Source organism: Perognathus longimembris, chromosome 4 (genome assembly GCF_023159225.1).
Source record: "Perognathus longimembris pacificus isolate PPM17 chromosome 4, ASM2315922v1, whole genome shotgun sequence".
NCBI lineage: Eukaryota > Metazoa > Chordata > Mammalia > Rodentia > Heteromyidae > Perognathus > Perognathus longimembris.
Window position 1 is genome coordinate 15,567,370 of NC_063164.1, and position 26,144 is coordinate 15,593,513.

The 26,144-nt window shown below is 45.1% G+C and overlaps 1 protein-coding gene across 5 annotated transcripts; it reads right to left on the minus strand.

The window, feature by feature from the left end:
• Nucleotides 1-47: 47 nt before the first annotated feature.
• On the minus strand, nt 48-25,589 carry Plcd4 (phospholipase C delta 4). Of its 5 annotated transcripts, none has more exons than XM_048344752.1 (18): nt 25,199-25,589; nt 17,938-17,993; nt 17,637-17,795; nt 15,116-15,344; nt 13,077-13,206; nt 12,316-12,547; nt 9,179-9,380; nt 8,032-8,176; nt 7,000-7,152; nt 5,668-5,868; nt 3,731-3,826; nt 3,452-3,605; nt 2,970-3,086; nt 2,362-2,534; nt 1,740-1,875; nt 1,269-1,418; nt 1,085-1,189; nt 48-879 (listed from the first exon to the last, which is right to left on the minus strand). In XM_048344752.1, the coding sequence occupies exons 2-17, from the start codon at nt 17,960-17,962 to the stop codon at nt 1,086-1,088; spliced, it is 2,406 nt and encodes an 801-aa protein (XP_048200709.1). In that variant the 5' UTR covers nt 17,963-17,993; nt 25,199-25,589; the 3' UTR covers nt 48-879; nt 1,085. The 5 variants fall into 5 exon arrangements, 4 of the variants coding, with proteins under 4 accessions (XP_048200709.1, XP_048200708.1, XP_048200711.1 ...); XM_048344751.1 differs by having other exon boundaries at nt 48-921; XR_007210713.1 differs by having other exon boundaries at nt 48-921; nt 1,085-1,418.
• Nucleotides 25,590-26,144: the final 555 nt, after the last annotated feature.

The window sequence follows — 26,144 nt, forward strand, 5'->3', positions numbered from 1 at the left end:
TAAGTTCTAAAACAAACCCAGGTCTGCCCTCTCTCTGTCCTTGAGCCTGTCCTGCCTTGCTCCCTACTTCCAAGGCCCTTTGCCTGCTTGCAGGAGGATTGTCACCCACTAAGTCTCCCCCTGGAGGCAGCTTTAACCCCGAGTCCTCAGACTGGCTCACTTAACTCTACTAAGTGAAAGTACAGGGCACTGTGGAAGGCAGAGTATTAGGGAAGGAAGTCTCTAATCCAGAATTCTCACGATTTCATTCTGTAGTGCCTCTCTTTGTAAGTGATCCTCCCAGCTGGGACACACTGGGAAAGTTAAAAGAGGGCGTTATTAATTATTCAGGGACACAAAAGACATAAGGTGGGATTATTTTAGGCAACTTTATTAGCCCTCTCTTCTTTGGCTCTGCCCCTTAGAAGCCTCTCATCTCTGTCCTCCCTGTGCTATGCTGCCGCACAGAGAGAGGGCCTCTGGAAACCTTGCTTCTCTACCATTCTTGTCCCACTCAACTGCCCAAATGTCCCTCCATCCTTGCCCAACAACAACAGACCATACGGAAGGCAAATTGAAGAGAGAAGCTCTATTTACACCAGCTAAGGAGGAGCAGTCCAGTGGGGACAGGGCCGGGCAGTATTCTCTGGAGAATCAGTACAGTCTAGGATCAGGAATCCTCCAACTTGTTGCCTGGGGAGCTTCTTGATTTGTCCTTCCCTGGCTCTCAGCACGGAGGAAATTAGGAATGGAAGGGGTCAGGCTTCTGTAGGTTTCTCTGCTCCAATCCCCCTCTGTGAGTTTAGAGTTGCAGTCTGCCGTCATACCAGAGTTGATGGAAGAGGTTAGTAGTAGATCTGAGTATGGAACTGAGCTTACTGCAGGAGGAAGGAGGGAACTCTAGTAGACACGAAAGGAAAGGGAAAGAGAGATACCAAAGGCCTATGAAAACAAAGGGAGGGAAGAGAAGTGAAAAGCCAACCCTTACATTTGCCTGTTAGATAATTTTGTGCCTGGGAATACGCAAACCAAAGCATCCTTTTTGTGTCTGCTCTGTCTGGAGCATCCTTCCTGGTATTTCCTACCCTTCCTAGGAAGTACCCACCTCAAGGTGCCTCCTCTAGATCTTCCCGGAGGCAGGTGTACACGAAGATGGAAGCCGGATGGAGGCTGATGCCATCTCTAGAGAGCAGGTGTATGTGGCGGTAGCCTAGGGTGGGGCGGGAAAACTGTTAGTAGGAAGGCAGCCTGAGTTGCAGTGTTGACCAAGGTTCCAAGGACTGTCTCACCTTGTTGCATACAGCTCAGAGGCAGAGTGAACTGACCAATAAAGTCATTTCGGGATCTCCAGTCATAATCCTTAACAACAAAACGCAGCACAGCGAGTTCAGGCACCCGGACATGGAAACAAAATGTTTCCCCCCAGTATGGATTAAAACCTGAGGTGGTGATAGGTGGGAAATGAAGAAATAGACATTGATTATCTCTATTAGATCCACACGGAGTGGATCTGTTATTTCATCTAGATGGCATTCCGCATTTTGCAGGTGAGGAAAGGCACAGAATGTGTAAGCCATCTTCCCAAGTAACGAGCCTGTAAAGGAGGAGTGCGGATTCTCCATATTGTCCACCTGCTTCCTACAGTGGTGGGGGGAGGGGGAGGAGGAGAAATTGACTATTGTCAATGAAGGACAAGATAAAAGGGGAAGAGCAGTCATTCCCCTGTCACCCTTTTTCCTCAACGCTGCCCAGTCTCTCACCATTGTTCTCCACATAGTTGGTCTCTTGCCGGGTTGTATCTTCACGAATGCCAAAGAGTTCCACTTTCACCAGCGGATCCACAATAGACTTCTCTTTGGTGTTGCCCACTTTAGGGAGTTGCTGACCACTGATCACCTGCAATCGGGACTAGAACTTCATGAGTTTCTGCTCAGCCAGCTACCCCTCATTCCTCATACCACCCCCCCCCCCAGGAAGGCAAAGATTCAGGACCTCGCATTACAGCTTCTTGGTTTGCAAAATGAATCCCCCATGGGTAATAGGTATCCAATTAGAAATTAAGAAGGTTTGAATGGCACACCAAGGACCAGAGCCTCTTCTATAGCACTTACTATGCACTAGAAGTTGTAAGCATTTGATTTTAGCTGCTGTTCTCAGAACCCTGTGAGGTAGGTGGTGGGAGTACCCTCATTTTACAGGTATGCACACTGATATACACAGAGGTTAAGGAAACTTGCCCAAAGACACAACTAAATAGTAGATTTGAAATTAGACAGCTGGAGGAGTTTTCAAACCAATGGTACTGTCTTCAGAGCCAGCCACTTCTTCCCCCTGCTTCCCTCCCAGAGAGCCCATGTTCCGTAGTTTCTCTGTCCATCATACCTGAACTAAGAGGATCTTGGCCTTGGAAAGACTGATGGGCTTCTCGGGGTGGAAGGAACTCTGGGTATCACGCAGGAAGTCAGGCTTCAGCACGTAGCCACAGCCACCATTCTGGCGGAAGAGCCCATCACAGATGTCCATTCCAAGTCCTGCAGTCTGCATATTCAGAGCCACTGAGAGCCCCAAGAGAAAAGATGGTCAGAATTCACTTTGAGAACCTTCCTGCTTCTCTTTTAGGGCACTAAAAACACAAGAGCTGGGTATAAGAGTGTCTGCTGAAGCTAGAGCTAATACATATCTGTAATCCTAGCACTTAGGGGACTGATGCAGGAGGATGGCAAGTTTAAGGCCATCCTTAGCTATATAAAAGAGACCTTGCCTAGAAAAAAAGACATAAGAGGAGGAGAAAGCAGTGGAGAGGAGGAAAGGGAACAGGAGAAGATGGGAGGGGACAGGGAAGAGAAAGGAGAGGAGAGGAGGGGAAAGGAGAGGAGCAGGCCCATTGGAAACATCTCCATAGATAACATTTCTTACCCTGGCCCTACTTCCATGGGAAAAACTTCCTTTATCAGCTGCTTGCTTCTCCACTCCCTCCTCCCTGTTCTTACCCATCTGGCAGCCTGCATTCCAGAATTCCTGGGGATTGTAGTTTGATGAATCTGTTCTCAGACCACTGGGATATATCCGGCTTAACTGCCAAGTATTGTGGTGCACAAAGTCATTGCCTGTGAAAGGGAATAGGGAGGGTGATAGAAGTCCCCTCCATCCAAGGCACATTCCTCCACTTCAGTGGTCCCAAGGACCCTGCTCCGTTATCTATTCTCAACAACATCTGAAGCTCTTCCAGAGAGCTTCAGCTTGCCTCGGTGATGTCCCATCCAGACCATCTTCCCCCCGCAAACTTTCCTTCCCTTTATCGCTCTGTGCCCACTAGTCATAAGTGCTTTCCCTTTGCCTGCTCTAAGTATGTCTTAGCCCCTTTATCTCTTCTTATCTCCCTTATCCTCTTGTTAGGGACTTACCTGCCTACTCACAAGGCCTGGTTCTACCCATCCCACTTCCCTCCCTGTCCTTCCATTTTGATCCTGACCAGCCTCCTTGATGAGGTGCTTGGCCTTGGTTTCAGAAAAAGATGATATCCCATAGTAATAGTGCTGCTTTGAATGTGCGAAGCTTTTGAATGAGACAGACTTCAAGTAGATAACGAGAGCAGAGAGGGCTGGACACAATATGGCCTTGGCTTTCTGGAGAAGAAAGAGAAAGATGGAATTGAATCCTTAGTAGTCTGTGAGGGAAGAAGCTAATGGCTGTCCAACCTAAACCTCTTCCCACAACAACCTCCCCCACTGCATTCTCCTTCCTGCCTCACCTGCTTGGTCAATAGAACGGGCCCAGGATTGGAATTAGGAGGCTGGCTCAAAATCTGACAACAAACAGGCAGAGAAGTCGGCAAGCACCTCATAACCTGGCAGTGGGGATGGGAATAAAAGCAGTCTTCATCTGCCAGGTGCCAATGGCTTGCGCCTGTGATCCTAGCCACTCAAGAGGCTAAGACCTGAGGACTGCAATTCAAAGCCAGCCCAGGCAGGAAAGTCTGTGAGACTCTTATCTCCAATTAACCACCAAAAAGCTGGAAGTAGAGCTGTGGCTCAAGTGGTAGAACCCTAATCTTGAGCACAAAAGCTCAAGGTGAATGCCCAGTCTAGGACTGGCACACACACCAGAAAAGATAGTCATTATATATTACTGGCATCTGTTTTAGCCTCTGGGTTTGGAGGATCTGCTCTATTTCACATCTTAGGTAATAGATTTTAATTTATGATTACTTTTTTTTTTTTTTTTTTTTGGCCAGTCCTGGGCCTTGGACTCAGGGCCTGAGTACTGTCCCTGGCTTCTTCCCGCTCAAGGCTAGCACTCTGCCACTTGAGCCACAGCGCCGCTTCTGGCCGTTTTTCTGTATATGTGGTGCTGGGGAATCGAACCTAGGGCCTCGTGTATCCGAGGCAGGCACTCTTGCCACTAGGCTATATCCCCAGCCCCTATGATTACTTTTAAACAGAGACATTATACTCTCTAACACTCTTGTCTTTTCAGATGAATAATAATCTGGCCAAAATGTACATGGGTATAGACAGATACATTAGGGAATGTAATATGGTCATGGAAATCACACATACAATGGTCCCAGTATAGTATCTTTGGATTCTTATTTGGATCTGAATTCTTATTTCCATTCCTAATATGGTAACCGCAGGCTAATCACCACAACCCCAGAGAGAGCAAGATTAGCTAGAAGTCAGTTGAGTGAACCAAGCAAGTGTACAAGAGAGAGAAATGCAGACTTCAAACTGGGATCTTGGAGAGCCCACCCCTAAGTCCCCAGTCTTCCTCTTCCCCCGACAGAGATGGGTCAATGGTGTGGGCATAGCCCTGAAGCCTTCACCCTTCCCACATCAAATTTCTCTCCCCTTCCTGCTCATTTTTGGGCATTTCTGACTCAAGTCTAAACTTGACCCTTTCCATGAAACAGTCCCTAAATTCACTATAGTTGAGAGAACATCAACCACTTTGGTAATCCCTACTTAGCCAATATAATAGTGCTACCCAGACCCACCCACCATTGGTGATTTTCAAACTAGCTCTTTTTAAAAATTTTTTATTTTTGCAGGTCCTGGGCCTTGAACTCTGGGGGCTTAGCACTCTCCCACTTGAGCCACAGCACCGCTTTAGTATTTTTTTTTCTGTAATTAATTGGAAATAAGAGTCTCACAGACTTTGCTGCCCAAACTGGCTTTGAACTGAGATCCTCAGAGTTCAGTCTCCTGAGTAGCCAGGATTACAGGTATAAGCCACCAGTGCCTGGCTCAAACTAGCTCTTATAGGGTTTGAGAAGTACAAAAAACAATGTGTCTTCTCCCTACTTCCTTAATCCTCTTTTCTTGTAATTTACCCACCTGCCCATGCTGGGATCCTACACATCCCTCTAAGACCCAGGAGGGGGACCGTGTGAAGGCTTCACTTACAATAGATGTACATTAGTTTTTTTATATACTGAACCTCTATATAAATTTCATTTTAAAAAAAGAAAAGAAAACAATCGCCATGGCCCAAAGAAGTTGGAAAGTCACTGCAATGTATTGATACATGGCAACATCTCAAATATTATAATGCTATGCATGTATATATTCTTATGTCTTTTCATTGGAGGAAGGATAGTTTTCTTCTTGGCCTTCTAGTCTCCAGAAACCAGCCCTCAACTGAATGCCCAGTAAGATGCCCAGCAGCAAAGCCACGCCAGCTGTGTACCTTATCCTCTTTGTCCTTAATCTGAAGCTGGAGTTCGGGCACAGGCACAGGCTGAGGCTCAGCCTCAGAGTAGGGGTCTGGCTCCAGCTCTGTGCCCTGCCTTCTCTCCACCTCAGAGTGTGAGTCCTCTTCTTCTTCCTCATTATCCTCCTCATGGGATGATAGCTTCTTTCCCTTTACCAGGATCTTACCCCGAAGCTTCTAGGAGACAAAAATGAAGAGACAAGCTGGGAATGTGGCCTAGTGGTAGAATGCTTGCCTCGTATACATGAAGCCCTGGGTTCGATTCCTCAGCACCACATATATAAAAAAGCCAGAAGTGGTGCTGTGGCTCAAGTGGTAGAGTGTTAGCCTTTAGCAAAAAGAAGCCAGGGACAGTGCTCAGGCCCTGATTCCAAGCCCCAGGATTGGCAAAAAAAAAAAAGATGTATGATTCAAGTGGTAAAGCACCAGATCTGACCAAACAGGCTGAGAAGGTGCAAGGCACTGAGTTCAAGCTTCAATTGTAGCATGTATGTGTATTTGTGTTTGTGTGTGCAAGGCACGCACACACGCATACACACAGTTCCCCTAGGGAGAGTGGTTTCTCTCTCTCTCCACACACACACACACACACACACACACACACACACACACACACACACACACTTTGGATTCCCGTCTTAAACACCTTGTAACATCTTTATCCATATGGACAAAAAGTAAATGTAGGTCCCTACTTCACATTTTATACACTAGAATCTCCTTTAAGTTGAAAGGATGGATACATAGAGAAAGAGAGAGAGAGAAAGAGGGAGAGATGCATGGCATGCATACATACATACATACATACATACATACATACATACATACCTATATACTAAGATTATGGGAAGATAGAGTATCTTTTTGGATAATTAAAGAAAAGAAAGGGATCAAGCTAGAAACCAATGGCTCATACACACAAACCTTAGCTACTCAGGAGGCAGAGATCTGAGGATCTTGATTCAAAGTTAGCCCAGGCAGACAAAATTGCAACACTCATATCCCCAATTAACCAGCAAAAAGCCAGAACTGGAGGTATACATAGCTCAAGTGGTACAGCATCAGCCTTGAGCAAAAAGGCTAAGTAAGAGTATGAAGCTCTGAATTCAAGCTCCAGAGATGGCACAAGAAAGGAAAAGGAAAGGGAAAGGGGAAAGAGAAAGGGGAAGAGGGAGGGGAAGGAAAGGGAAGGGAAGGGAAGAGGGAGAGGGAGAGAGAGGGAGGGAGAGAGAGAGAGAGAGGATCAAGTAGCTATGTAAGGAAATACAGGATCTACAGGCAGCCTAGACAGGGACACTAGGTACCTACCTCAGGTGAGGGCAGCTGGCTCAAGGGCACATCATCCAAGGCGCTATTCAGCAGCAGTTCCCCCAAGATCTCCGTCAGATGCTGGGCCATGGTCTGCTGCTGCTCCCAGGAGCAATGGTTCTCCAGGGACAAGATGACTGGGTAGTCTGATGTCTGGTGGGGAACAGATGTTGCATCCAGAGTTGTAAAACCCTCTAACCTCTTTCTCCCAATACCTTTCCTAACTCTCCCCCTCCTTTATTCACTCAAATGAGTACTCTGATTAACAAACTCCTTCACTACCATTAAAGGGCTCAATGAGACTTTGTTGAGTTTGGGGGCACTCCTTAGCCATAGCTAAAGGTCACTCTAGGGACCCCCCATATCTTATACCTGTTCCAAGTTTGACCCAGGTCCCCCTGAGACCTTTGAGCTTTCAGGCTCAGAGTGGTAGTCAGGCCATTTCTGTTGTTCTGCACCCACATACTATTTTGGAGCCTTCATCTTCAGATTCTTACTGACCCCAGCCCTATTCACTACTGGCTTCTGTTTCTTTATAAAATTGTTATGAGTAGTAATGATTAGCAATCAAGAATTACTTTTCTGACTACTAGGAGCATACCCAACACTTATTTATAACAATCTCTTAATATCTGATACTTTAGAAGAAAATTTTCTTTCTTTTCTTTTCTTTTTTGTTTTGCTAGTCCTGGGGCTTGAACTCTGGGCCTGGGTGCTGTCCCTGAGCTTTTGGGCCCCAGGCTAGCACTCTACCCTTTACACAACTCCACATCTGGCTTTGTTTTTCACTTTCTTGTGGTGTTTACTGAGAGATAGAATCTCCCGGACTTTCTTGCCTGGGCTGACTTCAAACCATGTAGCTAGGATTACAGGTGTGAGCCACTGGCACTGGGCTCAAGTCAGAACTTCTTTTATGCAGATCATGCTGTTTGCAAGCCCCTTCCCTGCACCCTTCCACCTTCCCCAGACTCAGAGCCAATTACTGTTCTCCCTTGGTCTTATTTAGCACTGTTCCCAACCTTGGACAACTACCTGGAAGGCATACTGTGCTACTGTGGCCACGACATCTTTGAACAGGATTCGGGAAGTCAGGGTATGTCCGTGGTAGACAATGGGCTCCCCGCTAGGTCCATCCCATATATCCACCTCTACACAGCGGCACCCCCGCTTCAGGGCCCTGCAGGAGACATCAAAGTGTGATCTCCCACTAATGACCCTCTCTCCATTCTGAAGCCAACCTGGTCTAAGTAGTAAGATCTGTCTCCCCGTTTCAAGCTACATCTCCATGGAGCCTTCTCAGTCCACTGGGACATGGCTGCCACTCACACTAATCTCTACCCAACCTCGTCCTCCTCAGCTCACAACCTTCCTTAGCAGCCCATTGCCTTGTGACACTTAAATGTTCTGGCTATAGAGACCTATACAACAGCTGGGTTATTCAGACTCTCAGGGAATCCTCTGTCTCTCTCTGTCTCTGTCTCTGTCTCTGTCTCTGTCTCTCTCTCTCTCTCTCTCTCTCTTTCTTACTAGCCATCTCAGTCAGAGCCCCAAAGATGCTAAGATATGAAACCTGGAGGTTTTACTCATTTTTGAGTAAAAGCTTCATTTATTTTTTGCATCCCTTGGCGCTACCATAATGATATTTAATCAAATGATATTCACTCAAATCCATGATTAATCATGGTAAAAGCAGCAGAGCCCTATTACCTATAGACACATGGATTATCTCATTTAATCTTCCTAACAGTCTTGAGAAAATAGGCAATTGCCACCCCCATTTCATAGATAGGAAGACCAAGGCATAGAGAGACTAATTACTTAGCTGCAAAAATCCCAAGTGAACACAGAAGAATACCTCGACACAAAATAAAAACTAGGATTTGTGCTCTGACAGTTTGACTCTATAACTCCCATTTTTAAATCCTATGTTCTATTTCCTTTATGTCCGCATTGTTTACTTGTTCAAAATAAATATGGCACGGCCTCTGAGTTCACTCATAGGGGTTCATTAACATTCCGCCATTATTCTTCAATTTCTTGCCCCCGTTTCTCAGATCTCTAGGGACTGACCTACAGCTCCCCAGGCTCTTCTATATCTCTACAATCTATTCTCCACTCATAGTTCCTCCCAGATGGTCCCTTTCTGGATCTAGACCCCCCTCCCCTGCCACTACCGCACCGTATATATCCCTCGACGCTGCTCTGGCCACAAAGCTGGTCCCCCAAGAGGTAGGTGTTATGAGAGGAGTTGATGAAGTAGTGGTTCATAGGTTGTGTCATGTCCTGGTAGATGGGGAGGCAGGCCGGATTGAAGATGTTTCCATCCTTCGAGCAGAGGTAGCTGAGAAAGCCATCCATGCTCAGCACGTGCCTCCGTTTACCTGGTGCATAGAATGGAGACCACTGGTGTGAGAAGCTCTCAGTGGAATCTTACAGACCAGTAATCCTAGCAGCCATTCTCCACCCCTTCCCTCAGAGTCCTGCCTTTTACATGATGCCTGTTGCCAGCATCCGGATCCCAGACTTGTCCTACTCATCGTCTGTCCTCAGTGATTGTTAAAGAGAGCTATGTAGATCATTCCAAGGAGAGCATGGTGGCTGAGATCTGAATCTAGGTACTTGGGAGGTAGAGGCAAGAGGGCTGAGAGTATGAGGTAAACCTGGACTACATAGCAAGTCTGGGCTACAAAGCAAGTCTGAAGCCAGCCTGGGCTAAGTAGTAAGATATGTCTCAAAAATAAAAATTGTAGACCAGTGCTATCCAATAAAATTTTCTACAATGATGGAAACGTTCTGTTCTGCAGTTTTGAATATGGCAGTCCTTGGCTATATGTGCCTACAGACACTTGAAATGTGGCTTCTATGACTGGGCATTACACATGAAATTGTATTTAATTTGTTTATTTAAATGTAAATGTTCACATGCAGCTCAGTGACCATAATGGACAGTGTGTACAGCATGCAATCTGAAGGGCCCACTGTATATACTTAGATAGAAAACTAGAGAGAATTCAAGTTACTGGTTAGTGATGTTGCCAAGGTAACTTTTCTTCCCTGGGCTATGCAGTTGTGTTATGATATGAGAGTTTCATCCTCTGAGCAATGCTTCCATGTGGCATGAGGAGACGCATTTGTCAACATCACTTTAGCCTATGTTCTCATTGAGGGCCCTGTTACTTCTTCCATAGCCCTCACCCTTCTCAGTATGGATTTCATTTAACAAAACAAAGACAGTTACTGAGCACTCCACCCATGTCTAGGACTTTGCATGCATCATCTCACTTCATAATGTGCAGGTCACATAACTAGTCAGTGGAAGAACTGGGATTTGAACACAAGCAGCCAGGTATCTGAGCCATGTCTTACACTGTGCAATCTGAGGATGATGTAGCTGTAGATAGGCTTTCGTAGCAATGAGAACAATGTGACTCTCACATCTAGCTCCATGGCTCCTCATTTGAGAAATCCTGGAGAGGCAAATTTCGTGACAGTGATAACTCAGTGAAGAATCAGAGTGGGGACTTGAGTGCAGGTCTTTTGACTGATACTACACTCTGCAGCTGGAATATAATAGCTGCTCAGTAAGTGCCACGGAAGGGAAGACCAAGAATGGTGAGAATAATGATGTTGTTGTAGTCTGTCTTATGCTGCTATAGCTCAATCCTACACACTGGAAAATTAATTTCTATGGAGCAGGGATTTATTTCTTCCAGTTCTGGAACGTGAGAAGTTAAGGGATGTGGCACCTGGTATCTGCTTGTGTTACCCCATGGCAGAAAGTGGAAGGGCAAGAGAATATGTAGGAGAGAGAGAGGTGAAGGAGGCTGCATTCATTTTTTTAATCACTAGGGAAATCTTCCCCCATGATTTAACCACTTCTTGAAGGCTCTACCTCTCAGTGTTGTTGCACTGAAAATCAAGTTTCTAATGTATGTACTTTGGGGGGTGTATTTAAACCAGAACAAGTGTAATCCATCCAAATTTTGGAGTGTGTGCCAGTCTTAGGGCATGAACTCAGGTCCTGAGCACTGTCCCTGAGCTTTTCTTGCTCAGGGTTAGCACTCTTGCACTTGAGCCACAGCTCCACTTCTGGCTTTTTGGTAATTAGAAATAAGATCCTCACAGACTTTTCTGCCTGGGTTGGCTTTGAACTGAGATCCTGAGATCTCAGCCCCTTGAGTAGCTATGATTACAGGTGTGAAACACTGGCAACTGGCCTAGATCCAATATTTTTTACCTAAACTTGGTCAATTTCATTTTCTGAAATTACTGATTAGAGAGATTCAGAAAGAAAAAAGATAGAAGGAAGGAAGAAAGGAAAGGAAGAAAGAAATGAGTCCACTAAATGTAAAAGGGCATATTTTAAAACAAATGTGATTTTTTTGTTGTTGTTGTTCATGGTGGTGGTCACTTTAACTCGGGGCCTGGGTGCTGTCCCTGAGCTTTCTTTTTGCTCAAGGCGAGTGTTCTACTACTTTGGCCCTCACAGTGCCACTTCTGGTTTTCTGGTGAGTTACAGGCATGAACCACCAGAACCTGGCAAACGTGATTTTATGTTGTTGCTGTTTTGTGCTGGTACTAGGGCTTGAACTCAGAGCCTCGGCTCCTGTTTAGCTTTTCTTGCTCAAGCTCCACTTTAGTCATACTTCCTCTTCTGACTTTCTGTTGGTTAGTTGGAAATAAGACTTTCTTAGATTTGTCTGCCTGGGCTGCCGTTGGCTCTTGATCCTTAGATCTTAGCCTCCTGAGTAGCTAGGATTCCAAGTGTGAACCACTGGCACCTGTGCTCTATGTAGCTTGCTGCACTTGTTAAATGCTCAATAATTGGTTTCATCATCATTTCTCCACACCGGGGCTGACTAGATTCCTGGCTCAGAGGCTTAGAAATTAAAGACCAATTTGGAAAAATTGGAGAAATCCAGAAAAGGGAAGAGAGCCAGCATTTAAAGGAACACAAGCAGGAACATGAGAGAAAGGAATCATTCATATTAGAGAAGAGACCAAAGCAAAAGAACCAAGGTACTTGTTTCCACGAAAGACAAAGCTGATATCAGGAAGGATTTTCTGAAAGTAAAGGATATGAAACATGAGCATAGTGACAAGTGGGACTTTTCCTAATGAAAGATGAGATCTCTCTCTTGTCTGAGCAGGAAATAGCTTTCCTTCAGGAAGAGAGGTAAAATGAGATGATTAGGGAAGGGGCCAGGGCTGGGATATATTCAACCTTCCCTAAATTAGGCAAAAGACTGTATATCCCTGGACCATTAATGAATTCTGGTTTCTGGTTTTGTGCCTCTCCACTTGTTTTCCCCTTACCACTGTCTGAAGGTTCATAGCGGTTGATAAATTTCAGAGCAAGGTCTGGGGCACGGTCTAGTTCTTTCTGCTCTTCTCTAAGGAAATCCACAAATTCTAGCAGGGTCAGCTTTTGCCCATCAGATGAAAAGTTTTCAAACAGCTCCTGCACTTCGTTACGCTTAGTCAATGCCTTATAGAACTGCACAAATTCTTCTCCTTCCAGAGTCTCAGACTGGGATACATCTGCTGCCTACGAGAGAGTTTAGGGGAGAACAGAAGAATACTTCAAGGGGAACTTTCATGCCCTTTGTTTGCCCCGCAAGGGCAATCTTCATGACAGATACAAACACATTTTAAACCAAATTCCCACAGAATTCCTGATATTTTGTGTTTATAGAGGAAGCCATTCCAGCCACCCCCCCCTTCCCCACCAAAAGCAACATTTTGGCCATATCCTTTGCTACTACGAGAAAAACTTCAACCAGAAAAAACAAAACAAAAGGTCCCAAAGGTCCCTAAAAAATAGAAGAGACTTCCTTTTATTTGCTTACATTCCAGTTGGAATTTTCTCTGAGGCACCTGTGAAATTCTAGCCAAGAACAGAGAAAACCTTAAAGTCCACTATGAAGCACGTTTCCAACGAGACTGAACAGTAAGGACCCTTCCCTGTACTTCCCACAGAGCCTGTGGTGATTCAGCCAGTGAATGCTGCTGATGGGTATCGGAGGACTTCTGGTCAGCCTGGCTGGCTCTGGAGAACCCTCCCCCGGCAGACTCACCTTAAAAAGACTAAGGGCATAGTCTCGGTCCATTTCCACATTCATCAGGTGCAGCAACCTCTGAACTTCTTCGAAAGTCATCCGACCATCCTGGTTTTTGTCTCCACGCTGGAACCAATCACTCAGCCACCCAGCTCCGAGTCAAGGCAAAAGCATTGTGTGTATGTGTGTTTGTGTTTGGGCAGTTTCCTGTGTATGTTCATCTCCCTGTTGACATCTCTCCCCTGTTTTTGCTACCAGTTTCCACACAACTTCTAGAACAAACTCCCTTAAACACCAATCTATCTTGTCACAAAAGAACCCCAATTTTTTTTTTCAGTCATGGGGCTTGAATTCTGAGCCTGGGTGCACTCTACCACCTTGAACCACAGTGCCACTTCCAGTTTTCTAGTGGTTAATTGGAGATAAGAGTCTCATGGACTTTCCTGCCCAGACTAGCTTTGAACCATGATCCTCAGAACTCAGCCTCCTGAGTAGCTAGGATTATAGGCATGCACCACTAGCACCGAGCTTAACTCCAAATTTCTTTTCTTTTCTTTTTTTGGCCAGTCCTGCATCTTGGACTCAGGGCCTGAGCACTGTCCCTGGCTTCTTTTTGCTCAGGGATAGCACTCTGCCACTTGAGCCACAGTGCCACTTCTGGTAATTTCATGTATATGTGGTGCTGGGGAATCGAACCTAGGGCTTCATCTATACGAAGCAAGCACTCTTGCCACTAGGCCATATTCCCAGCCCTAACTCCAAATTTCTTAATCAAAAAGATCCCAGGGGCTGGGAGAAGGGAAATGAGGGAGGAGGTAACAAGTAGAACAAGAAATGTACTCACTGCCTTTCATATGAATCTGTAACCCCTCTGTATCACACTTTGACAATAAAGAAAAAAAAGATCCCTGGTTTGCCGTTATAATCTGGTCCAACCCATTCTTTTCAATGTGTCTTTTTTTTTTTTTTGTCAGTCCTGGGGCTTGAACTCAGGGCCTGGGTGCTGTCTCTGAGCTTCTTTTGCTCAAGGCTAGCATTCTACCACTTGAGCCACAGTGCTTTTTCTGTTCATGTGGTACTGAAGAATTGAACCCAGGGCTTCATGCGTGCTAGGCAAGCACTCTACCACTGAGTCACATCCCCAGCCCTCTCCGTCTTTTTTGTACATTGGTAAACTTTAATACCCTGTGCTTTAACACACTCTCTCTCTTTCTCTCTCTTGCTCTTAAGTTTCATTACTTTATTCATGCTATTTCCTCAAGCAGGAGTGCTTTTTCCTCCTTCCTCTTCTCTTTGTGTTCAAATACTACTATTTATTTTATTTTGGGTGGTACTGGGGACTGAAGTCAGGACCTGTGCGTGGTGGGAAGGCCCTCTGCCATTTGGGCCATGCCCCAAGATCAAATAATACTCTTTTTAAAGGCCTAGCTCATGTGCTATTTCTTTTAAACTTTCCCAGAGCACTCTTATGATTAAACTTCATTAGAATACAAACAAATAAGCTAAGTACTGATACTTAGTACCAGTACTTATCCTAAGTACCGTGGTACTTGGATTCTTTGCACAATTTGATTCTCTCCACTAACTGAATCTGTATCTGTATGTCATTAATCATTGTGGCCCTCAAGCTTGGCATAGTGGCTGATACATTCTGCTTAATAGATGATGAATGAATGAATGCATGAGTGAATGCATGAACTGATGCACAATCCGGGAATCTTGTGATGAGTCTACGCCCTACTTCCTCCTAAGGAGTTGCTTCCTAGTCCTATTGCAGTTAGTGTCATCAAGATCTTCCATATAGCTTTCAGGAGCAGCAGCTTGTTTGTTCCTGTTCTTCTGTCCCTTCCTCCAAACCCAGGATTCTGATTCATGCTCAAATCCTCTCTGCCTATGTCTTTGCCATCCCAGCATCCATTTCTCCTCCAGAACCTGCAGCCACACATTGGCCTGAGCTATCTCCACCCCTATCTTCTGGACCTTTTTCCTCTTCCCACCTTGCATGTGGGCTCCTTCCCTGACCCCCTGTCCCATCCCCAACTCCCTCTCGATGATACTGGTCCAGTCGTTCCTGTTGATCCATGCTAGTGACAAGGTCCACCAACAGCTGGAGTCCTTGAATCCAGATCTGGGCCTCCTCGGCACTGTTGGCCACCAAGTCTAGGTTGGGGCGGCGGCCATGGAAGACAACGGTGAACCCCAGCTCCAGGGGTAACTCCTCCGCCACACTACGCAGCAACTCAGAATCATAGCCCATGCGCACCGTCTCTACATCGGAGATCGAGACTGCCGAAAAGAAGCAGGTGAGAGAACTGAGGAAGGAACTCTGACAAACTGCAGAGGCTGAGGGGCAAAGACCAGCGCCCCCTTCTCCATGAAGACATAGAGAAGAGGAGCCCCTCCTCCTCTGCGGGCTGAATTCCAAGAGACAGTAGTCCAGGGAGATGCAGGCCCCTGGGATTCAGGAGTCCACGCGTGTCACCGCTGTTTTTGTAGGTCACGGGGCAAAGGGGCCCCTGCTAAAAGTAGCAAGACCTGGCTTCCAGCCACCAGCTGGCAGTAGGGATAGAGAAACAACTGGATCCCACATCTTAAATAATGATGAAGTACCTTTCATGGCCCCTTCTCGATGGAGATCATAAGAGAATTTACAGAGATGACAAATAGAGACACATTCGAAAGGTAGAGTTATTCCAAAATAAGAGAGGTCCACATTCAGGTATGAGAATTTCCTCTTTTTCATGTCTAGAAGGGAGCCAGAGAAATCTTTCTGCCCCTTCACTCAGCTGGGAGTGGTGTGAATCATGAGCTTTGACTATGTCTCTAAAGCACACTCTTAGATGTATCCTGTGATCAAGGTTTTATAAGTATCCCAAAGAGTTTGGCCAATAGGATGCAGACTGCTATTGTGTATTTTTTTAAATATTTTAAAGGGACTGGGAATATGGCTTAGTGGCAAGAGTGCTTGACTCCCATACATGAAGCCCTGGGTTCAATTCCTCAGTACCACATATATAGAAAAGGCCAGGAGTGGCGCTGTGGCTCAAGTGTAGAGTGCCAGCCTTGAGCAAAAAGAAGCCAGGAACAGTGCTCAGGCCCTGAGTTCAAGCCCCAGGACTGGCAAAATAAATAAATAAATAAATAAATAAATAAAATAAATATATAATGGCTAACATTCATTAAGTACATCTTGTTTTCAGATGCTATGCTGGATCTTTACACATTAGTTTAACTCACTGAATCTCTGTAACCTACAGGCTAGTACAGTTTTGTAAATGTTTTACAGATGAGGAAACAAGCTTCATTTAATTAATTTGTTAGGTTTTCTTTTCTTTCTTTCTTTCTTTTTTTTTTTTTTGCCAGTCCTGGGGCTTGGACTCAGGGCCTGAGCACTGTCCCTGGCTTCTTTTTTGCACAAGGCTAGCACTCTGCCACTTGAGCCACAGCGCCACTTCTGGCCGTTTTCTGTATATGTGGTGCTGGGGAAATTGAACCTAGGGCTTTATGTATGGGAGGCGAGCACTCTTGCCACTAGGCTACATTCCCAGCCCCAGATTTGTTTTTCTTATTTTCTTCTTTTTTTCTGGTGGTCCTGGGGCTTCAACTCAGGTCCTGGGCACTGACCCTGAGCCTCTTTGTGCTCAAGGCTAGTGTTCTACCACTTGAGCCACAGCACCACTTCTGGCATTTTCTGAGTAGTTTACTGGAGACATTCCTTCCTGGGCTGGCTTTGAACCATGACCCTCAGAACCTCAGCCTCTTGAGTATTTAGGATTCTAGGCATGAGCCACCAGGACCTGGCTCATTAGATAGTTTCATTAGTTTAATTAATTTATCTAAAGCCACAGCTAGGCAGTGAGAGAGCCAGGGTTTTACTTTAGCTGACTAATGCCTGAGATCATAATGATGGTAGTGAAGGTTATGTTGATGGTGATGCTAACAAGAAAGAAGATATAGGGGCTGGGGATATAGCCTAATGGCAGGAGTGCCTGCCTCGGATACACGAGGCCCTAGGTTCGATTCCCCAGCACCACATATACAGAAAATGGCCAGAAGCGGCGCTGTGGCTCAAGTGGCGGAGTGCTAGCCTTGAGCAAAAAAGAAGCCAGGGACAGTGCTCAGGCCCTGAGTCCAAGGCCCAGAACTGGCCAAAAAAAAAAAAAGAAAAAAGAAAGAAAGAAGATATAGCCTATGAGCCTTATTGAGTCTATATACCGTCACTCTATTTTCCCTCCAAAATGATTATTTATTAGCATAAATTAACTGTACAAGGGGGAATTTTATTGTGGCTTTCCAAGCACATGTGCAATGTATTCCATTGCATCTACATACCTCCATCTTTCCTAATATGTACCAGGGTTCTTCTAAGCCCCTTAAGTGCAATAACAATTAAATTGTCCTAACAGCCTTACAAAGGCTGTGATCTCCTTTTACAGGCTCAGAGAGAGCCACGAGTGAGCGCACACAAGGGCGGGCTCACTGACATAGGATCCCCGTCCTTCCTTTGCCCTCAGGTTGCCAGGCACCTTGAAGACCTGTCCACCCACATGCCCACTCCAAGCTATCCAGGTCACTCACAGATGGGCTTAGCGTAGCCCCCAGCTTGCTGTGACTGCCAGACTGTCATGCCATCATTCTGAAGTCGGAAGTGTCTGATCTTCTTCCAGGTTTTGGACCTCACCTTTCGCATCAGTGTGCCTTCTTGCATCAACAGCAAGTTTGGATCAGTGATCAACCCTGGACCAGAAAAAAACAAAGGCCAGGTAGCCAGCAGAGAAAGTAGGAGGACTTGAGGGAGCTCTAGGACTGGAGTCCATCCTAATTCCCTTCCCCGGGCTATCCCCCCAAGCCCTCTTCCCCTGTGGGGAGAAACACTCACGGCTTTGTATCAGCAATGCCATCATCCACTGCTCCACTAGCTGGCACCAGAATCACCTAAAGGAACAAGAACTTTGGGTGAAACTTAGAGATCGAGGGAACAAGAGAAAGAAACCAGACCCTTTCATGCCAGCTGTGTGTCGGGTACATCATCTACATAGTCTTTAGCTCTTTTTTGCCACTCCTAGGGCTTAAACTCAGGACCTGGGCACTGTCCCAGAGCTTCTTTCACTCAAGGCTAGCACTTTACCACTTGAGCCACAGTGCTCCTTCCAGCCTTTCCTGTTTACGTGGTACTGAAAAACTGAACCCACGGCTTCGTGCATGCTAGGCAAGCATTCATTCTACACTAAGCCACATTCCCAGTCCTTTCTAGCTCTTTATATTTCTACTTTTTTAGTGTGTGCCAATCCTAGGGCTTGAACTCAGCGCCTGGGCACTGTCCCTAAGCATTTTTGTTCAAGGCTAGCACTCTACCACCTGAGCCACAGTTCAACTTCTGGCTTTTTTTTTTTTTTTTGGTAATTTTATTGGAGATACGAGTCTCATGGACTTTCCTGCCTGGGCTGGCGCTTCAAACTGTGATCCTCAGATCTTAGCTTCCTGAGTAGCTAGGTTTACAGGCGTGAACCTCTGCCACCTGGCTTTTACTTCTACTTTTAATTGATAACTTCTCATCTCAGATAGGCTAAGAAACCTGTCTTACATCACATAAAGGCTTAAACCCAGATATGTGTGATCCAAGAACCTCTTCTATTTCCGACGACTTACTCTAGGGAGGGCTAATTCAGAACATCTACTCAAATACTCTCTTCCAACCCAATACCAGAAAATACACTAGGTAACCTCACTCCCCACTTTACTCATTCTTGTTAAAAAAATTGTTATTGTTATTATAAAGGAGCTGTACAGAGGGGTTACAGCTACATATGTCAGGTAAAGAGTACATTTCTTCCTGGACAATGTCACCCCTTCCCTTGCTCTCTCCCAGTTTTCCCCTCTTACTCTTCAGCTTCTCATTTATTAAGGACCACCATCTTACTGGCCAGCCTCCAGCCTTCTCTTCTCTAGGTAAAGTCATCCTAGCTTCCGTCTTCTGGCTGCCCTGTCCATGTTGCCAAGTAGTTTGCCCAGCCCTGAAATGCTAGTGCAGAGCACTCTGTCTCCTTAACAACTAGTTCTTCTACCTTCACACAGGAAGGCAGACTTTATATTCTTTACTATAGCTACTACTTTCACAGCTTTTTCCTTTTTTACCAGTCACGAGGCTTGAACTCAGGGCCTGGGCACTATCCCTGAGTTTCTTTGGCTAGCACTCTACCACTTAAGCCACAGCACCACTTCTGGCTTTTTCTGTATATGTGGTACTGAGGAATTGAACCCAGGGCTTCATGCATGCTAGGTAAGCACTCTACTCCTAAGCCTTATTCCCAGCACTTTCACAGCTTTTAATAGATAAAATAAGTTACATAAGCCTGAGAACTTTGTTTTCAAGTTTTCTCTACCTACTGAAAAAAAAAGGAGTATCTCTTTTAAGATATGTGCTGTCTATGCCAGGTACTGGTGGCTGACACCTGTAATCCTAGCTACCCAGGAGGCTGAAATCTGGAAGAGGTGTTCTGAGGCCTGCTTAGGCAGAAAAGTCCATGAGACTCCATTTCCAAAATAACCTGAGCTTGGGGCTGGGGATATGGCCTAGTGGCAAGAGAGCTTGCCTCGTATACATGAGGCCCTGGGTTCAATTCCCCAGCACCACATATACAGAAAACAGCCAGAAGTGGCGCTGTGGCTCAAGTGGCAGAGTGCTAGCCTTGCGCAAAAGGAAGCCAGGGTCAGTGCTCAGGCCCTGAGTTCAAGGCCCAGGACTGGCCAAAAAACAAACAAACAAAATAACCTGAGCTTAGCTTAAATGATAGCATACTAGCCAAGCATAGCAAACCAAGCATGGGCAAGGCTCTAAGTCCAAATCCCAGCACTTCAAAGAAACAAACAAAAAGCTATGTGCTGTTCACTTTAGGCCCTGCCTAAATCATCTTAGTGACTAACCACAAACTTTCCTTATAAAGAACTAGAAGATTTAATATGTGGCCACTTTGCTTTTAGTTTTGCCTTGCAAACATATGCCACTGTGTGTGTGTGTGTGTGTGTGTGTGTGTGTGTGTGTGTGTGAGAGAGAGAGAGAGAGAGAGAGAGAGAGAATGGTACTAGTGTTTGATGTCAGGACCTTGTACTTGTTAGGCAGATGCTCTAATATTTGAGGCATGCTTCAGCCTCTTATTATTATTATTGTTATTATTATATTTGCCAGTCCTGGGGCTTGAACTCAGGGCCTGAGCACTGTCCCTGGCTTCTTTTTGCTCAAGGCTAGCACTCTCCCACTTGAGCCACAGTGCCACTTCTGGCCATTTTCTATATACGTGCTGCTGGGGAATCGAACCCAGGGCTTCATGTATACAAGTCAAGCACTCTTGCCACTAGGCCATATTCCCAGCCTACTATATTTTTAATATGGTCTTTCTTTGTACCCAGGCTGGCCTGGGCCACAATCCTCCTATTTATGCTTCCCCCTATAGCTGAGATGCTGGTGCCTGCCACATCCAGCTTTTTCTGTTAAAATCTCTCCTAAGATTTTTGCTTGGGTTGACCAGGAATAATGATCCTACTGATCTCAGCCTCCTTAGTAGCTAGGGTTATGGGTATGAGCCACCATGCATACCCATATTTAACTCTTGACCAGTTAGTACTGAAATGAAGCTATGCTTTTAATATAAGATAAAGATCTATGCTTGAATAGAAATATGCTGTAATTTTCTTTTTCTTTCCCACAGTACTAGGATTTTAAATTCAGAGGCTTGCTCTTGCTAGGCAGATTCTCTACATTTAGAGCCCTACCACCAGCCTGACCTAATTAAAAAACTTAAAGTTTTTTTTTTTTTTTTCTGTTTGGTTGGTTGGTTGTTTCTGTGCTGGTCCTAGGTCTTGAATTCAGGGCTTGAGCTCTGTCCTTGAGCTTCTTTTGCTCAAGGCTAGCACTCTACCAATTAAGCCATAACTCTACTGCTGGCTTTTTTTTTTTTTTTTGTAGTTTAGTAGAGATAAGAATTTCACAGAGGGCTGGGATGTAGCTCAGTGGCAAAGCGCTTGCCTGGCAAGTGCAACATCCTGGGTTCGATCCCCAGTACCAAAAAAAAAAAAAGAAAAGAAAACACACACACACACACACACACACACACACACACACACACAGAATTTCACAGACTTTCCCACCCAGGCTAGCTTTGAACCACAATCCTCAGATCTCAGCCTTCCTGAGTAGCTAGGATTCCTGGAATGAGCCACTGGCTCCCAACAAAAGCTTAACATTTTGGCAGTGGTACATGCAAGAAAACTTTAAAAAGTCATAAAGCAATTATCCAGATAATATTCCATTAAAACAACATGCAGTTCAACTCCTGTGTTTTACAGATGAGAAAGTCGAAGTCCAGAATTATTTGAGGCATATCTGAGGCCACACCGCATATCAGAGTCCCAGGAAGAAAGCCTTCGTAAGTCACCTAGGTGGGATGAATTCTTCAGGAAGAATATAAACGCCACTGAAATTACAGCTTTTCTAACTTCAACATCTATAGAAGGCTTTCTAAAAGGGGTAGCAGCGTGAGAGAAGGCTGGGAAGCACCTCTTGGGAGAAAAAGAGTTTTGTGACAGGTTCAGGAAGAAAAGCTTTTCCTAGGTGCTGGGAATGTGGCTTAGCAGTAGAGTGCTTGCCTAGCATGCATGAAGCCCTGGGTTTGATTCCTCAGCACCACATAAACAGAAAAGGCCGTAAGTGATGCTGTAGCTCAAGTGGTAGAGTGTTAGTGTTGAGCAAAAGGAAGCCAGGGACGCACTCGGGCCGAGTTCAAGCTCCAGGACTGGCAAAAAAGAAAAAGAAAAAGCTTTTGCTGTGTGTGCCTGGTTGAGATGAGGAGAAACCTCTTGATAGTGGAAGTGACCCCCAAATGCATCCTGAGAGACAGAAAAGCACTCCCTTTTCTGAGTGGGGATGCACAGTTTGGAATCCAGGGCTTGAAGAAGCTATATGAAGTCTGAAGTAGAAAGTACCAGGTCATCTTAAGTTTCTTGGGTCCTCAGTATGAAGAGATGAGTTTAATCTGGGTTGAAGTCTAATCTCCTAACATTCTGCCTTCACTCCTCTCTGAACTTGAACTCTCACCCTTGGGGCTTTGGAATTCTGGGATGGACGTTGAAGGAGACAGAATTTTACTTTCCCTTACTCCAGTGTTTTTCGAGCATCACGGTAATGTCCTGAAATGCTGTTAAGTCTCAGAATAGAGCCCAGGTATCTTGACACCTCTCTTTTAGAATCAATCAGCCTTAGAAAACTATTTTTTCCTCTTTTGTCAAAATGCCAACCTTGGAGGTTGGCTTTTTCAAATTTTTTCTAATCCTACTTCGATACATAGCCACTGTTTTAAACATGTATCTGACATGTGGCTGTCAGAAAACCAGCAGTGACTCAGGGAACCACGGAGCATAAGAGCTGGACTTTATTTCATATAAAAGGAGCCAGAAGATTAGAACGATTGGCTCATCTGCCAGACCTTTGGTGAGCTACAGAATTGGAACTAGAACCCAGAGCTCTGTATAACCAACAGAAACTTGCTAAGACGTATAAAGAGCCTTTAAAAGAGTCTTCTTTAAGAAGCAGATTGAAGCAAGCCCAGGAATCAGTAAAGGACAATGCTACTTTCTCTCTCCTCCTCTGTGTCCTTCCAAATAGCTTTTCTTTCTACTTTCTTCCCTTTCCCCATCCCGGAGCTGACCTCATCCTTTTCCTTTCTTCTCAGCTTATTCTTCTTTCTCCCCATCCTCTCTGCTCACTCAGGCCAGGCTTTTCTTGCTCTCCTCTTCTCATCCTTCTCCTCATCCGTTTTTTTCCAACACTTCTTCCTGCCTCTTCCCTCCTTTATCACCACCAATTCCCAACAACCCTGATTTTCATCCCCTTTGAGGAATTTCAGGTTGTTATGGTCCAGGATGGGCCATATTGGGGTTCAAACACTTGGTAGCATATCTCTCTCAGCCTCACTTTTACCTGTTTCCTAGGAGACCGAGTAAACAAAGTGCCCAGAGAATGCAATTAGAACCTAAGTGTTCTAGGACTGAGGATTCCTCTGGTGTCTTGAGGAGAAGGAAGGCCACAAGTGATGCAGGTTCACTGGGGCAAGAAGAGACAGAGAGTTTGGGAGAGGGTACTGACCAGGGCAGAGAAGATGAAAACTGAGAGTAAGAGGGATTTAGTCTTAAATATTAACTCCTAGACACATATATGGATATCTCAGAGGATATAGACCATTACCTGTACAGTAAAGATGGGAAAATAGACACACAACATAAGATGGGAAGTAGCCTGGCACTGTAGAGCTAATTTTGGTCCTCAACTTCCAGATGGCTTCATATTACCTAGAGATGGATTTTGGGAGTTGTCACCATTAGTAACAATGACGTTCCAGTAGGATTCAGGTGGTTTAAATTTTTCTCTAAGGGGCAGGAAGGAATATAGTCCTCTAGTCTATCTTCTAGTCTATCTTTGGAGGATTATGTTAATCTGGTTCATCTGAAGAGGACACAATGGCTTTGGTCACAGGTCATAGCCATCAGAATGTTAGAGCTTGAAGGCTCTTTTATAGTACATATAAGCCAGAGATTCATAGCTAAATGAATATCATCTGGAGAGTGCCTTAAAATAGGGATTCCTTAGCCTACCCCCAAATCTACCAGATCAAAATTTCTAGGAATGGGACTTAAGAACACTATTTTTTTAAATTTTTATGCCAAGGCCTGGACACTGTCCTATACTTCTTGCAGCTTTGGTAGTTTATTGGAGATAAAGTCGACATTTTTGCCTGGGCTGACTTCAAACTATGGTCCTCAGATCTCAGCCTCCTGAATAGTTAGGATTACACATGCAAGCCACAAGTATCTACCTAAGAATATTTATTTTTCCCTTTTTATTGTTATCGTAAAGGTAATGTACAGAAGGGTTGAAGTTATATAAGTCAGGTAAAAAGTACATTTATTTTTGGACAATGTCACCCCTTTTCCTTGTTCTCTCCCAGTTTTTCCTTCCTATCTCTAAGAATATTTATTTATTTATTTATTTTTATTTCTGCCAGTCCTGGGGTTTGAGACTCAGGGCCTGAGCACTGTCCCTGGCTTGTTTTTGCTCAAGGCTAGCACTCTGCCACTTGAGCCACAGCTCCATTTCTAGTTTTTTGTTTATATGGTACTGAGGAATCGAACCCAGGGCTTCATGCATGCTAGGCAAGTACTCTACTACTAAGCCACATTCCCAGCCCAAGAATATTTGTTCTTAACAAGCTCACCTAGCAAAAGGGCAATTCTGAGAAACCCTCAACTCTCCTGTAACAGATCAAGAAGTTGCAGCCAAAGTTCTGTAATGCAGTACTCTGGTGCACAAAGAAAGTGCCAACTAAACCAGTGAAGAACAAGACACAGAACTTGAACCCAGCTCTTTCCTGGGAAATCTTGTAACTCCAATTACCAGGAGTTTTTGACTCCCAGTTGATTTTGGCTAACTCTCATGTGATAACCTTTAATAATTTGTTAATGAATCTATGCTAAATCTACACAAATGAATCTATGCTAGGTCTACTCGAATTCCTCTTCTTTTTTGGCAGCAGGCTCACCTCTGAGGAGTAGCTAGGGTCAGCACTTCTGGTACTGGATAGCAAAGAAGTTCCTTCTATAAACGAGAGAAAATGCTGGGTGCTGGTGGCTCACACCTGTAATCCTAGCTACTCAGGAGGCTGAGACCCGAGGATCTTGGTTCAAAGCTAGCCCAAGCAGTTAAGTCCATGAAACTCATTTCCAATTAACCACCAAAGGGCCAGAAGTGGAGCTCTGGTTCAAGTGGTAGAGAACTAGACTTGAGTGTAAAAGCTCAGGAACAGTGTTTGGGCCTTGAGTTCAAGTCACAGGACCAGCGCGCGCGCCCGCGCACACACACACGGTAGGGGAAAAGAAACTGTAAGAGACAAAGGAGGAAACTCAAAGAGGCAAAGAGAACAAACTGGGCAGAACCAGGAGGAAGGATCCTTGTCCAGCTATAGGGGTAGGGAAAGGAGTCTAGGATACAATCTAACTAGGTTAGGTAAATATCTGGGGGGAGGGGGGATTAAGGACTTAGGCAGGTAGGACAGAGCATAGGCAGAGGTTGGCTGGAGCCTCCAGGCCCTTACCGTGGGCAGGATAGCAATCCTGTGTCTGTGAGCTCTGCAGCTCCTCTCAGGTTCACGGAACCGCTGCTCACCGATGTGGGATGAGAAAGCTCAGCCTGGCTTCTTTTCTCCTTTGCGCTCACTTGATTTCACTTCTACTGCAGTTTGGCTGCAGCGACTGGCAGAGTTACAGCCCGGCGGAGGGAAGGAGTCGGGTGGGGAGAGGTGTGCTTTCTTGAGTCCAGCCCATCTAACTCTTAAAGGCCCAGGACACTGGTCAACGTGAGAGCGAAGTGGGGGTGGGGCAGCGGTAAAGGATGAAGGGGACAAATTGACCTGGATCACTTCACCAGGAAAGAGAGAGAACCTTGATTGTCTTATCTTAATGCACTCACTCCCCATGTGTGCACACACACACTGACCCCAATCCTGGGGTAGCTCTTAAAGTGAAACCCAAGGAGTGTCTGAATTGCAGTGTTCTTTGAATCACTGCTTTTCATTCCGGTCTGATCTCTGCATATAATACGGCTAGCTGTGCCCTCGTTTCATCTGGCTGCTTTCCACAGTGTCTGTTTCCATCAGCCTGCTCCTGTGTTCTGTATCCTGCTTTGCAAGACCCTCAGACTAACTGTAGAAATAGGATGGGAAAGGAGGAAGATGAGGAGAAAAAAAAAAAGAGGAATGATTAGAAAGTAAGGAGTAACAGGATAGTATTTATGCATAAATATTTTTCCTTGGCTTTCTCCAGTTGAGCCTTGTTTTTTCGCTGCTATTTTGGAGATGGAATCAAATGGTCTTTGCTGTTCATACTTGCCTCAAACTACCATCTTCAATATCTCTTGAGTAGCTAGGCACTTGGTAAATATTGAAGGATTATGAGACCGCTTTCTTCCATTCCTTTCTCCTATAAGCATTTATGCAGTATCAACACATATTGATTTATTTATTGTATGGGATCTTGCTGCAT

Excerpts from the sequence above, each read along its gene's own strand:
- Plcd4 (XM_048344752.1), bottom strand. The coding sequence starts at position 17,962 with ATGATGGCATTGCTGATACAAAGCC. Across the intron at positions 3,827-5,667 it reads TTAAGGACAAAGAGGATAAG|GTTATGAGGTGCTTGCCGAC; the intron begins GTACACAGCTGG and ends CCCCACTGCCAG. Across the intron at positions 3,087-3,451 it reads GCACCTCATCAAGGAGGCTG|GCAATGACTTTGTGCACCAC; the intron begins GTCAGGATCAAA and ends TCCCTTTCACAG.